Consider the following 13,486-nt stretch of genomic DNA (forward strand, 5'->3'; position numbering starts at 1 on the left):
GTCCCGGGAGGCTGAGGCAGGAGAATGGCATAAACCCGGGAGGCGGAGCTTGCAGTGAGCTGAGATCCGGCCACTGCACTCCAGTCTGGGCGACAGAGCAAGACTCCGTCTCAAAAAAGAAAAAAAAAGATTTGGATCCTGCCTCTACCACGTAGCAGCTATGGGATTCTGGGCAAATCACATAAATACCCTGTGCCTCAGTTTCCTCATCTGTAAAATGGAGATAATCAGTTCCTGTGTCATATGGTTCAAATGAGAGGTTGGTATGAATAAAGCACAGTGTCTGGGATGAGGTAGGAAGTGCCGTGTCAGTGTGCAGTGACTGAAGTGTTTAGTCCCATCTCTCATACTTTTAAATGTTTGCTGTTATGATTTTTTATTCCATGGTGTTTTTGCTGGAACCTGTACGAACTCCTGAGAGGAATTTTGGGAGAACCAATGCTAAGTTTGCGATCTCTTGCCTCCTGGGACCTGGCAGGAATAATAAATTCAGGGCAACCTTTTCTTACCTATGCCCATTCCTGCCTTATAGGAAGATAGGCCTGGGTGGCCAGATGTGCTGATCTTTTCAACAGAAGCCATAATTCAGGAGTTTTCAGGCAAGATGTCGCATTTTAAAATTTTAACCACAGATTCAAACTTTCTTTCTTTCTTTCTTTCTTTTTTGAGATGGAGTCTCACTCTGTCGCCCAGGGTGGAGTGCAGTGGCGTGATCTTGGCTCACTGCAACCCCTGCCTCCCGGGTCAAGCATTTCTCCTGCCTCAGCCTCCTGAGTAGCTGGGATTACAGACACTTGCCACCACGCCTGGCTAACTTTTGTGTTTTTAGTAGAGATGGGGTTTCGCTATGTTGACCAGGCTGGTCTCAAACTCCAGGTCTTAAGCAATCCTCCCATCCCGGCTTCCCAAAGTGCTAGGACTACAGGCATGAGCCACTGTGCCTGGCCTTCAAAATACAGCTCTAAAAGCACTGTACAGGCCAGACAAATCCAACAGAAGGTGACTTTGGCCCATGGGTCAGAGATATCAGAGGGAGGCTGCATCATGCTGTGGCGGGAATCCTGGACTTGGCTCCAGGCCCTGGACTTTGCAAATATATTGTTATCACTTTGCTTGGATCACTTATCCAAGCCCTTGACTTGGTTCATAACTGTCCTGTTGACTAGGGATTACTAGACCCATTTTGAGGATGGGGAGACTGAGGCTGAGGGAGGTAGTGCGGCTTGCTAAAGGTAGAAGAGGCCAGACCAGAACCCAGGCCTCTTTTTTTTTTGAGCCTTGCTGTGTCGCCCAGACTGGAGTACGGTGGCATGATCTTAGCTCACTGCAACCTCCGCTTCCCGGGTTCAAGAGAGTCTCATGCCTCAGCATCCCGAGTAGCTGGGATTACAGGCAGCGGCCACCATGCCCAGGTAAAATTTTTCTGTATTTTTAGGAGAGACGGTTTTGCCATGTTGACCAGGGTGGTCTTGAACTCCGGCCTCAAGTGATCCGTCTGCCTCAGCCTTCCAAAGTGCTGGGATTACAGGTGTGAGCTGCCATGCCTGGCCTAAGGAAAATATTCTTTAAGAATTCAGACAGGCTGGGCACGGCGGCTCATGCCTGTAATCCCAGCACTTTGGGAGGCTGAGACAGGTGGATCATGGATCACAAGGTCAGGAATTAAGACCAGCCTGGCCAAGATGCTGAAACCCCATCTCTACTAAAAATACAAAAATTAGCCGGGCTTGGTGGTGCGCACCTATAATCCCAGCTACTCGGGAAGCTGAGGCAAGAGAATCACTTGAACCTGGCCAGCAGAGGTTGCAGTGAGCTGAGATCGCACCACTGCATTCCAGCCTGGGTGACAGAGCAAGACACCGTCTCAAAAAAATAAGAAATAAATAAAAAAATAAAAAAGTCAACATCATGGAATAGATAAAAATGCAATACGGCTAGGTGCAGTGGCTCACGCCTATAATCCCAGCACTTTGGGAGGCTGAGATGGGTGGATCACTTGAGGTGAGGAGTTCAAGACCAGCTTGGCCAATGTGGTGAAACCCTGTCTCTACTAAAAAAATACAAAAATTAGCTGGGCATGGTGGTGAGTGCCTGTAATTCCAGGCACTTGGGAGGTTAAGGCAGGAGAATCACTTGAACCTGCGAAGCGGAGGTTTGCAGTGAGTCAAGATTGCGCCACTGCACTCCGGCCTGGATGACAAGAGGGAAACTCGGCCTCAGGAAAAAAAAAAAAAAAAAAAAAATGCAACAGACCTTCTATGTCTGCCTAAGCTATGACTCTATTCCCTAAGGGCAACCCCAGGGGTAAGAGTTGAATGGGCATGAATTCAATGGTTTCCTGTCCCAGCAGCATCAAGTAACCTGGCTTGACGAGAGCCTCCCGGGAGGATTCTGGAGGATTCTGGGAGCAGGTTCTGGACTCTACCTGCCTCAGTGGGAATCTGGACATGTTTCTTATCCCTTGGGCCTCAGTTTCCTCATCTGTACAATGGGAATGACAACAGTACCTACCTCATGGGGTTAAGGCTCAGGCCAGTGAATACCCTAAGGAGCAGTGCCTTGGATGTCGTAAATGCTAGAAAAGCAGGAGTTGTTATAAACAGGTCCTGGTGCCCCCACCTTCCTCCCACAAACCAAGACAGCCGAGGAGCCATGCCTGCCAGCTGGCTTTGCACTCGGAGAGGAGGTTTCAGTGTGTCTGCAGATCACACATCACCCCAGGTGGCACTTTCAGGGAGCTGGGGACTGAAAGGGGGCTGGCAGATGTTCTCTTCCCTGTCCCATGATGTCCTGTCCTGCTCACGAATGATGGTTGTCACTGCTCCCTAAATGGTGGCCTGTGCTGAGCACATGGGGACCCCTTTATAGATGCTCGCTCCCATTTCCTCACTCATTCAAGAACTGTGCTAGGTGCTAGGGCCACGGGGTGAACAAGAAGTAGGATCCCAGCCTTCACGGAGCTCAATTGCTGGTGCAGGTGGCCAGGAAGGAGATAAGATGGTGTGACAGTCCTGGGGGAAGGATAGCCAGGGAGGGTCCCTCTCAGGAGGTGACTGATGAGCTGAGGCTGGGAGAATATGGAGTAGGCAGATGTGTGACAGTGTGGGGAAGAGCTTTTCCTGCTGCGGGAACAGCATATGCAACATGCCGCAAGAAATGGCACGTGGGCCGGGCGCGGTGGCTCACGCCTGTAATCCCAGCACTTTGGGAGGCCAAGGCAGGCAGACCACCTGAGGTCAGGAGTTCGAGACCAGCCTGGCCAACATGGTGAAACCCTGTCTCTACTGAAAATACAAAAATTAGCTGGGTGTGGTGGCAGGCGCCTGTAATCCCAGCTACTGAGGAGGCTGAGGCGGGAGAATCGCTTGAACCCGGGAGGCAGAGGTTGCAGTGAGCCAAGATTGCTCCACTGCACTCTAGCCTGGGTGACAGAGTGAGACTCCATCTCAAAAAGAAGAAAAAGGAAGAGAAATTTCCAAGGCAAGATTCCAACCCAGCCTGCCTTTCAGAGAGGCTCGACTGCAAAGTGTTCATGAGGACGGACTGCAAATCCTTGGTTCGAATCATTGCGCTGCTGCTTGCTGGCTACATGGTCTTGGGCGAGTATCTTACCTTCTCTGGTGTCAGTTTCCTCATCTGTAGAATAAGTGTGCTTATCATAGGATCTCCTCACGGGCCATGGTGATGATTAAATCGGAGATACCAGTAACTCAGGCAGAACTGTGTGTGGCACGTGGCAGTGCCTGGACTACCTTCTCGCTCCTCCTTCGCAGCACCTGTAACTGCCATGTCGTCCTCTGCCTTCTCTCCCGCCCTGTCCCCTCCCACCTCATCCTGTCCTTGGTCTCTCTGCAGATCCTCTGGACCTTCTCCATCTACCTGGAGTCGGTGGCCATCTTGCCACAGCTGTTCATGGTGAGCAAGACTGGCGAGGCGGAGACCATCACCAGCCACTACTTGTTTGCGCTGGGCGTTTACCGCACGCTCTATCTCTTCAACTGGATCTGGCGCTACCATTTCGAGGGCTTCTTCGACCTCATTGCCATCGTGGCAGGCCTGGTCCAGACAGTCCTCTACTGCGATTTCTTCTACCTCTATATCACCAAAGGTAGCCGGGATGTGGGGCGGCTGGATGGGAACCTCCTATTTCTGCAGCTCCTGCCCTCCCTAGGGCCTGGGGCCTGGGGTCTGTCTTACCCCTGTATTATGCAAAGGAGGGAGCATTTCTTCACCTGGTTTCTGGGGTTGCAGGCCCACCATCCTCCTAGGAATTCAGACCGTTAGCCTCTGTCCTTAGCCCCCGTGTCACTTGGAGTGCAGGCCAGGCAGGGCAGGGACTCAGCTCGCTGAGATTCATTTATTCACTACTGGCAATTCTCTTTCCTTTTTTGAGATAGGACAGTGCAGTGACTGAAGTGTTTAGTCCCATCTCTCATACTTTTAAATGTTTGCTGTTATGATTTTTTATTCCATGGTGTTTTTGTTCATTTATTCATTCAACAAACCTATTGAGTACTTTCTGTGTCCCCAGCCAGGTGCTAGACTCTGGGGATACAGTAGGAGGAGAAAAGACAAAGACCTCTATTTCCCTTTTATTCTGGTGGAGGAGATGGTGAATGAACAAGTAAAGAGAGATAATCGACCAGGCATGGTGGTTCACGCCTATAAACCCAGCACTTTGAGAGGCCACAGCGGGCGGACGGCTTGAGCCAGGAGTTTGAGACTAGCCTGGGCAACATGGCGAGTCCCTGTCTCTACAAAAAAATTAGAAAAATTAGCTGGGTGTTGTGGCATGCACGTGTGGTTCCAGCTACTCAGGAGGCTGAGGTGGGAGGATCCCCTGAGTCTGGGAAGTTCAAGCCTGCAGTGAGCTGTGATTGCCTGGGCGACAGAGTAAGACCCTGTCTCAGAAAAACAAAACAAAAAAAAACCCTTAAAAAAAATACATAGAAAGAGAATTGGCCAGGCACAGTGGCTCATGCCTATAATCCCAACACTTTGGGAGAGTGCTTAAGCCTAGGAGTTCCAGAGCAACATAGCAAGACCCTGTCACTACAACAAATAAAAAATTAAAAACTTAGCTGGGCATGGTGGTGCATGCCTGTGGTCCCAGCTCCTTGGGAGGCTGAGGTGGGCGAATTGCTTGAGGAGGTCAAGGCTGCAGGGAGCTATGACTATGCCACTGCATTCCAGCCTGGGCTATAGAGTGGGATGCTATCTCAAAAAAAGAAAGAGAATTGCCAGTAGTGAGAAAGGGTAGGAAAGAAAGAAACCGGGAATATATTTGTGAGCCCTGGGGACCTCCCTCCCTGTGGACCTGCCCATCTAGCGTGCCTGCCCGGCTCTGGCTATGGGAGACTGTCCCCTCCCTGCAGGGGCCCCAGTGGTAATGTCCTCCCTGTTTTCTCTCCTCACAGTCCTAAAGGGGAAGAAGTTGAGTTTGCCGGCATAGCCCCGGTCCTCTCCATCTCTCTCCTCGGCAGCGGCGGGAGGCAGAGGAAGGCGGCAGAAGATGAAGAACTTCCCCATCCAGGGGTGACTTTTTTAAGAACCCACCTCTCGTGCTCCCCATCCCGCCTCCTGCCGGGTTTCAGGGGGACAGTGGAGGATCCAGGTCTTGGGGAACTCAGGACTTGGGCTGTTTGTAGTTTTTTGCCTTTTAGAGAAGAAAAAAAAAATCTTTCCACTCTTTAGTTTTTGATTCTGATGACTCATTTTTCTTCTACTCTGTGGCCCCAATTTTTATAAAGTGTTTTTGAGTGTCCTGTGGGCTGGGGCAGGGTCCAAGATCTTTTCCCTTCCCCAGGCCCCTCGGCTCCCTCCCAGATCCCACCCCCAGCCCCACTGGTTGCCAAACACTAAATCTGCTGACACCCATCTGCCCCACCTCCTGCCATGGCCATGAACCGCAACCCCCCCCCTCAATTTCTAGGTTGGGGATAGGGAGAAAGGGAGGCCCAGGAAGGTCTCCCCTGATTTTTTTTCATAGTAATTTTTTCCCCCAGAGTTTGAGTTTTTTGGTCTTCTTATGGTTTTTTGGCAAATTAGGGGGGCCCGGGGCTCAAGTGCAGGAAGGGGGCTGGCCCGAGGGTCCCATGGCTCTCACACCGTGTTTTTGTACAGAACTGATGGTTGATTCTCTGTTCTCTTGAAATAAACAGAAGAAAATGAAACCTTTCTTTCGCTGCTCCTTGCCACTCTGTCTCTGGCGTGTGTGGGGTCTCGCCCCTGCCCTTCTTTCTGCTTCTGCTTTTGCCTTATTGACCATCTGCAGGCGACGAGGCCTGGGAGGAGCAGGAAGAGGAGAAACTGGGTCTCCCAAGACTCTCAGCTGTGCAGTTCCTTGCGGTGCTGTTGGGAAGAAGTTTTGGAGAGAATCTTGAAGAGTCTTCTTACCTTGGCACAGAACTTGTCTGATGGTTCTCCAAACCCTCAGGGTTGCAGAGGACCTTCAGGAGCATTGGCTGGGCGCGGTGGCTCATGTCTATAATCCCAGCACTTTGGGAGGCCGAGGCAGGTGGATCACCTGAGGTCAGGATCACCAGTCTGGCCAACATGGCGAAACCCTGTCTGTACTAAAAATACGAAAAAAATTAGCTGGGCATGGTGGTGCACACCTGTAGTCCCAGCTACTCAGGAGGCTGAGGCAGGAGAATTGCTTGAACCCAGGAGGCGAAGGTTTCAGTGAGCCGAGATTGCGCCACTGTACTCCAGCCTGGGTGACAGAGTGAGACTCTATCTCAAAAAAAAATAAGAGCATGTATGTCAGGGACCACATGTGGGCAGCCCCCATCCCACCCTAACTTGACATTTTTTGTTGAGGCATTGTTTTCTTAAAAAAATAAAGAATGGGTCGCTAGCCTTTAAAAACCAGATTTTCACATTAAAGTCTAGAATCTAGATTTCTGGCTTCTCTTGAAAAAAAAAAAAAAAAAAACATCGGTCTAACAATGCTGGGTCCTCATTTCTGGATGGCAACAGATGGCTGGATCTGAATGGATGGGATGCAACTCTTTTTACCACAGTCCCCAGGACTTGGCTGCAGGCTTGTTACATTTATTATTGGGCTGACGCCAGGTGGTTATTTTTGTTTGTTTGCGAAGTTAAGAGGAAAGTGAAATATTTTCCTTGTCTCTCTCCAGATTGGCCTCACACCTGGCCTACTTTCTTCACTTATGTTACCTGCCTGGCTGTTGTTAGCTTTGGGATTTTTGACCCTTGACTAGGTCAAACTTCCTAGATGTCCTCTAAGACCTTCCTAAACTGTATAAACTGCCTGTGGCTTCCCTGGAGTCTGGCTCTGGAAGCTTGAGGAGGCAGGGAGCTGGCGTTTCCTGAGCTCTTGAAATGGGCCAGGCACCGTGTGTTGCGTGGGTGAGCTCCTGCGACCCTCACGGCATCCCTACAGAGGGGGCAGTTTGTGGATGAGGAAACAGGTTCAGAGGGGTTAGTGGCAAAGGTAGGCTTTGCACCTGGGCTTTGTGATGCCAGAGCTTGTGTGTTTAACCAACGCTATGTGGTTTTTCAGTGTTTTTTTTTTGTTTCTTTCTCTTAAGTCAAGGGACCTTCTGTTCAGATTTGTGCCTGGAAGCCCAATATGGAAAACAGGAGCAGGGCTGCTCACTCACTGGGGTTGACTGGGGAAGGGGTTGTATTGCTGCCTGCTCACCCCAAGGCGCCTCTTTTTTTTCTTTCTTTTTTTTTTTTTCTCACTCTCCCAGGCTGGAATGCTGTGGTCTCACTCTCCCAGGCTGGAATGCTGTGGCATGATCTTCTCTCACTGCAACCTCTGCCTCCTTGGTTCAAGTGATTTTCCTACCTCAGCCTCCAGAGTAGCTGGGACTACAGGCGTGTACCATCAAACCTGGTTAATTTTTTTTTTTTTTTTTTTTGAGACAGAGTCTTCCTCTGTTACCCAGGCTGGACTGCGGTGATGCGATCTCACCTCACTGCAACCTCCGCCTCCTGGGTTCAAGCAATTCTTCTGCCTCAGCCTCCCAAGTAGCTGGGACTATAGGTGCCTGCCACCACGCACAGCTAATTTTTGTATTTTTTAGAGACGGGGTTTCACCATGTTGGCCAGGCTGGTCTTGAACTCCCAACCTCAGGTGATCTACCTGGCTCAGCCTCCCAAAGTTGCTGGGATTACGGGTGTGAGCTGCTGCGCCTGGCCTAATTTTTGTATTTTTTGGTAGAGACTGGATTTCACCATGTTGGCCAGGCTAGTCTTGAACTCCTGACCTGAGGTGTTCCACCCGCCTTGGCCTCCCAAAGTGCTGGGATTATAGGCATGAGCTACCGCGCCCAGCTGGCATCTCTTTGAACAGTCTGAAAAGCATCCATCTAAATCCGATTCAATTCTTTAGCTGAATGCAGTGGCTCACGCCTGTAATCCCAGCACTTTGGGAAGTGGGGGTGAGAGAATTGTTTGGGCCCAGGAGTTCAAGACCAGCCTGAGCAAAAGAGTGAGACACCCTCTTTAAAAAAAAAAAAAGAGGCCGGACGTGGTGGCTCACTCCTGTAATCCCAGCACTTTGAGAGGCCAAGGTGGGTGGATCACAAGGTCAGGAATTCGAGACCAGCCTGGCCAACATAGTGAAACCCTATCTCTACTACAAATACAAAAATTAGCTAGGTGGCATGCGCCCGTAGTCCCAACTATTCAGGAGGCTGAGGCAGGCGAATCACTTGAACCTGGGAGGCAGAGGTTGCAATGAGCCGAGACTGAGCCACTGCACTCTAGCCTGGGTGACAGAGTGAGACTCCATCTCAAAAAAAATAATAAATAAAAAACAAAAAACTAACCGGCATGGCGGACTGCACCTTTGGTCCCAGCTACTCAGGAGGCTGAGGTGGGAAGATTATTTGAGCCCAGGAAGTTGAGGCTGCAGTGAGTCGTGATCACTCTACTGCACTCCAGCCTGGGCAACAGAGATCCTGTCTTTGAAAAAAAAAAAAAAAATCTGTCTAATTATTTAGTTTTATAGCCAATACAACTCGAGCCCAGTGACACACCCAAGTTTATCCAGAGGGATGTCTAGCGCTGAGTCCTTTCATTTCCGTGTCAGAACACTTCCTGTCTCCCTGCGCTGCTGCTGTTTTCTCTCTACGCCCAGTGGGACCACGTAGTTATTTCTACACCTCCAGGTACAGGGCCAGCCACACAGGAAGCCTCCAGGAAAGGACTAATGGAACCCAAATTTGATTCCCCACATCTCGTATCCTTTCGTCCGCTTTGTGAACTAGTGCTCTGCAGGCCACGATGGCCCCAGGCAGGTGTGTTGCATTTGGCCTACCCAACGTTTATTTTGTATTTGTTGCCCACCGATTTCAATTTCTTTTTTTGAGATGGAGTCTTGCTCTGTCACCCAGGCTGAAGTGCAGGGGTGCCATCTCGGGTCCCTGCAACCTCCGCCTCCTGGGTTCAAGCAATGCTCCTGCCTCAGCCTCCTGAATAGCTGGGACTACAGGCACCCGCTGGTTGTAGTTAATTTTCATATTTTTACAAGTACAAATTGTAAATTTTGTATTTGTTAATTTTTGTGTTTTTTGGTTAATTTTTGTATTTTTAGTAGAGGTGGGGTTTCACCATGTTGGTCAGGCTGGTCTTGAACTCCTGACCTTGTGATCCACCCACCTCGGCCTCCCAAAGTGCTGGAATTATAGGTGTGAGTCACCGCACCTGGCCTGATTTCACATTTTATTTTATTTTATTTGGAGACGGAGTCTCGCTCTGTCGCCCAGGCTGGAGTGCAGTGGTGCAATCTCAGCTCACTGCAACCTCCCCTCCTGGGTTCAAGCGATTCTCCTGCCTCAGCCTCCTGAGTGGCTGGGATTACAGGTGCCCACCACCATGCCCAGCTAATTTTTATATTTTTAGTAGAGACGGGGTTTCACCATGTTAGCCAGGATGGTCTCAAACTCCTGACCTCATGATCCATCCACCTTGGCCTCCCGAAATGCTGGGATTACAGGCGTGAGCCACCACGCCGGGCAGATTTCACAGTTTAAAACCCCCCACAGAATGGATGTCCAAAGTGTCGTAGAAAATCTGGAGTTTCTATAGCTGCACTGTCTGGTAGGGTGGCCAGTGGTTATGTGTGACCGTTGAACCCCTGAAACCTGGCGAGTCCAAACTGAGGCGTGCTATGGGTGTAAATACACAATGGATTTCAAAAACTTAGTACCAAAGAGTGGAAAATGCCTCACTAATAATTTTTATGTTGATTACATGTTGAAATGATATTTTGGATATATTGACATAAATAAAATATTAAAATTAATTTCACTTGTTTCATTTTACTTTTTTTGTTTTGAGACAGAGTCTCATTCTGGAGTGCAGTGGTGTAATCTTGGCTCACAGCAACCTCTGCCTCCTGGTTTCAAGTGATTCTCATGCCTCAGACTCCCAAGTGGCTGGGATTACAGGCATACCCAACTAATTTTTGTATTTTTAGTAGAGACGGGGTTTCACCATGTTGGTCAGGCTGGTCTTGAACTTCTGGCCTCCTCAAGTCATCCGCCCACCTTGGCCTTTCAAAGTCTGGGATTATAGGCATGAGCCACCACATCCAGCCTTGTTTTACTTTTCTCAATGTGACCACTGGACTATTTTAAACTCTCCTTGGGTGTCACATCAGATTTCAAGTGGACAGCACTGTTCTAGAAACCCCAGGCTGGCCAAGTGATGGCTCATGCCTATAATCCCAGCACTTTGGGAGGCCAAGGCAGGAGGACTGCTTGAGTCCAGGAGTTCAAGACCAGCCCGGGCAACAGTGAGATCCCATTTCTTCAAAAAATTGAAAAATTAGCTGAGTGCGGTGGCTCAAGCCTGTAATCCCAGAACTTTGGGAGGCTGAGGCGGGTAGATCACAAGGTCAGGAGGTCGAGACCATCCTGGCTAACACAGTGAAACCCCGTCTCTACTAAAAATACAAAAAAAATTAGCTGGGTGCGGTGGCAGGCGCCTGTGGTCCCAGCTACTTGGGAGGCTGAGGCAGGAGAATGGTGTGGGCCCGGGAGGCGGAGCTTGCAGTGAGCCGAGATCGCGCCACTGCACTCCAGCCTGGGCGACAGAGCGAGACTCCGTCTCAAAAAAAAAAAAAAAAAATTGAAAAATTAGCTGGGAGTGGTGGCACACACCTGTAGTCCCAGCTACTTTGGGGCTTGAGGCAGGAAGATCACTTAAGCCCAGGAGGTCAAGGCTGTAGAGAGCTATGATTGTACCACTGCACTCCAGTCTGGGCTGCAAAGCAAGATGCCATCTCAGAAAAAAAAGAAAAGAAAAGAAACTCCAGGCCCCGTTACCGAATGGGCGCTGATTGGAGGCTGCCCCTCCTGGACGTGGCCCTGTCCCCACTACTCCCTTAATAGGCGCTTCACCCACCGGGGTTTCCTGCCTGGCTCCTACAGGTCGGAATGTTTGTGGCCTGTGCCTGAGTCCCCAGCTTACCACTGGGGTTCTCCTGGAATAAAAACCCCTCCTCCCCGAAGATATTCTTTGAAATATTTGAAGACAAGGGTCTCCCTTGAATCTCGTTTGCGGACTCAGCACCTGGTTCCTTCACCGACTCCTCACACGCCATGGTTTTTAGTCTTTGGTCACCGTGGGGAGTGAAAGGGCTTGGGCTTGAGTGACAGGGCTGGGTCCCATTGTTGGCCCTTCCTTTTGGTGTTCTCTCCACAGGCGGAAGCATTTTCTCTCTCTGAACTTTTGCTTCCTCAACTGTAAGAGGAGGCTTCTTGTGCCTCCCTCCCCTGGCCAGTGTGGGGACTCAAGGAGTAATGACTTGACAGGACTTAGTGTGCAACAGGCCTGAAAAAAGTGCTTCCTGGCCAGGCGCGGTGGCTCACGCCTGTAATCTCAGCACTTTGGGAAGCCAAGGTGGGCGGATCACAAGGTCAGAAGTTCGACACCAGACTGACCAACATGGTAAAACCCCGTCTCTACTGAAAATACAAAAATTAGCCAGGCTTGGTGGTGCGCACCTGTAATGCCAGCTACTAGGGAGGCTGAGGCAGGAGAATTGCTTGAACCTGGAAGGCAGAGGTTGCAGTGAGCTGAGATTGCGCCACTGCACTCCAGCCTGGGCGACACAGTGAGACACTGTCTCAAAAAAAAAAAAAAAAAGTGCTTCCCTCCTCTCATCACTTCCAATCCATCACTGTCAAGGTGGTGCCCCAATGATGACTCCAGGGGATGCTATGGAAACGTGACCCAGTGCAGAGACCCCAATGGTGACCTTGTGGGATTCTTACCCACCCTCGCCACTCGAGGGACAAGAGTGGAACAGACATGATAAGGACTGAGGGCTGTTTTTAGAAACCCTTCTGGAGGGAGGATTCTCTCTTTATTGATGTGGATAAGGATATTTAGTTGTCGGGCATCATAGCGAGGCGGGGGGCCTTTGGAGAGGTCAGACAGGGGGACAGGGCAGAGCTGGCATAACTCAGGCTGTTGGGGCCAGTGGTGGGCATGTTCATAGGGCTGGTGGCGGAGGGTGAGGGGAGGGTGGTCAGCACCATGCCGCCCTCATCCGGGGAGCGCTTGTAAGGGACTGGAGCATCATTTCGGAGGTCCTGGAATGCCAGGTAGGCCTGGAGTATCTGTGGGCAGAAAACGGCGTCTGAAGGCTGGCTTGGGCTGGGCAGGTCAGGAGAGGGACTGGGCTGGGGACTGGCCTGGGAAGGAGATAAAGGGTACCGGTGTTTGGACTGCTCACTGTCCAGGAGCCCTGGGCCAAAGTGCAGGCCCTGATGCTGGGCTGTGGCTGCTCAGAGGAAGCGGCACCTGGAAGGGACCAGCGGAGTCCTGGGGGAGCCCCCTCGTCCCTGACTCCCAGGGGAGCTAAGTGAGAGCAGGAATGTTCTAGCCCTTTCAACCCCACCCTGCAGAGGGCGCCCCTCCTAGGGAGGGGCGGTGGAGGGGCTTGTCCTCACCCAGACAAGGATGGAGAAGAAGGTGAAGGCGATGGCCGCCTGGGCACTGCTGCTCCCCAGGAGGAACTCTTTGGGCGGCGAATGCTGCCACTGGTTGGCCAGGAAGGAGAAACCCATGAACCAGACAACTGCCCAGAGAACTGTGGTGTCACAGGGAGAGAAGAGGGGACAGGAGGAAAGTTCGCTCAGGCAGGGCTGCTGAGGCATGGGAAGGATGGGGCTGGCGGTCTTGCTGCACGGCCTTCCACGTGTTATTGAAAAATACTTTTTTTTATCAGCTTCTATGTTGACACATCTCCCAGGAGTCATTCCCCAATCCCTCCCTGCCTTCCCTAAAGTGAGCTGCTGGAGCAGAGTTGCGCTGTCTAATACGGAGCTGCCAGCCACATGCAGCTGTTTAAATTTCTATTCATTAACACAGGATTTTAGGCCGGGCGAGGTGGCTCACGCCTGTAATCCCAGCACTTTGGGAAGCTGAGGCAAGTGAATCACTTGAGGCCAAGTGTTCGAGACCAGCCCAGGCAACATGGCGAAACCCCGTCTCTAC

The 13,486-nt window shown here is 50.8% G+C and overlaps 2 protein-coding genes across 5 annotated transcripts in view; one reads left to right on the plus strand and one right to left on the minus strand.

The window, feature by feature from the left end:
* KDELR1 (KDEL (Lys-Asp-Glu-Leu) endoplasmic reticulum protein retention receptor 1) overlaps positions 1-6,178 on the plus strand; it is a 9,565-nt gene extending 3,387 nt beyond the window's left edge. For 2 of the 4 annotated variants that reach the window (XM_011946464.1, XM_011946463.1), the window contains 2 exons: positions 3,856-4,108; positions 5,418-6,178. In XM_011946464.1, coding sequence (XP_011801854.1) covers positions 3,856-4,108; positions 5,418-5,452 — 288 coding nt within the window. In that variant the 3' untranslated portion in view covers positions 5,453-6,178. Of the gene's footprint in view, positions 1-1,276; positions 1,413-3,855; positions 4,120-5,417 lie in introns of all 4 variants that reach the window. The other 2 variants (XM_011946462.1, XM_011946465.1) reach the window with 2 other exon arrangements.
* A 6,135-nt stretch (positions 6,179-12,313) lies between these two features.
* Positions 12,314-13,486, minus strand: part of SYNGR4 (synaptogyrin 4) — a 3,648-nt gene continuing 2,475 nt past the window's right edge. Inside the window, exons 3-4 of the mRNA XM_011946544.1 lie at positions 12,940-13,079; positions 12,314-12,606 (exon numbers count right to left, since the gene is read on the minus strand). Of these exons, the coding sequence (XP_011801934.1) occupies positions 12,373-12,606; positions 12,940-13,079 (374 nt within the window). The 3' untranslated portion in view covers positions 12,314-12,372. The remainder of the gene's footprint in view (positions 12,607-12,939; positions 13,080-13,486) is intronic.

The sequence above is a fragment of the Colobus angolensis genome, unplaced genomic scaffold (genome assembly GCF_000951035.1).
Source record: "Colobus angolensis palliatus isolate OR3802 unplaced genomic scaffold, Cang.pa_1.0 Scaffold25, whole genome shotgun sequence".
Lineage (NCBI taxonomy): Eukaryota > Metazoa > Chordata > Mammalia > Primates > Cercopithecidae > Colobus > Colobus angolensis.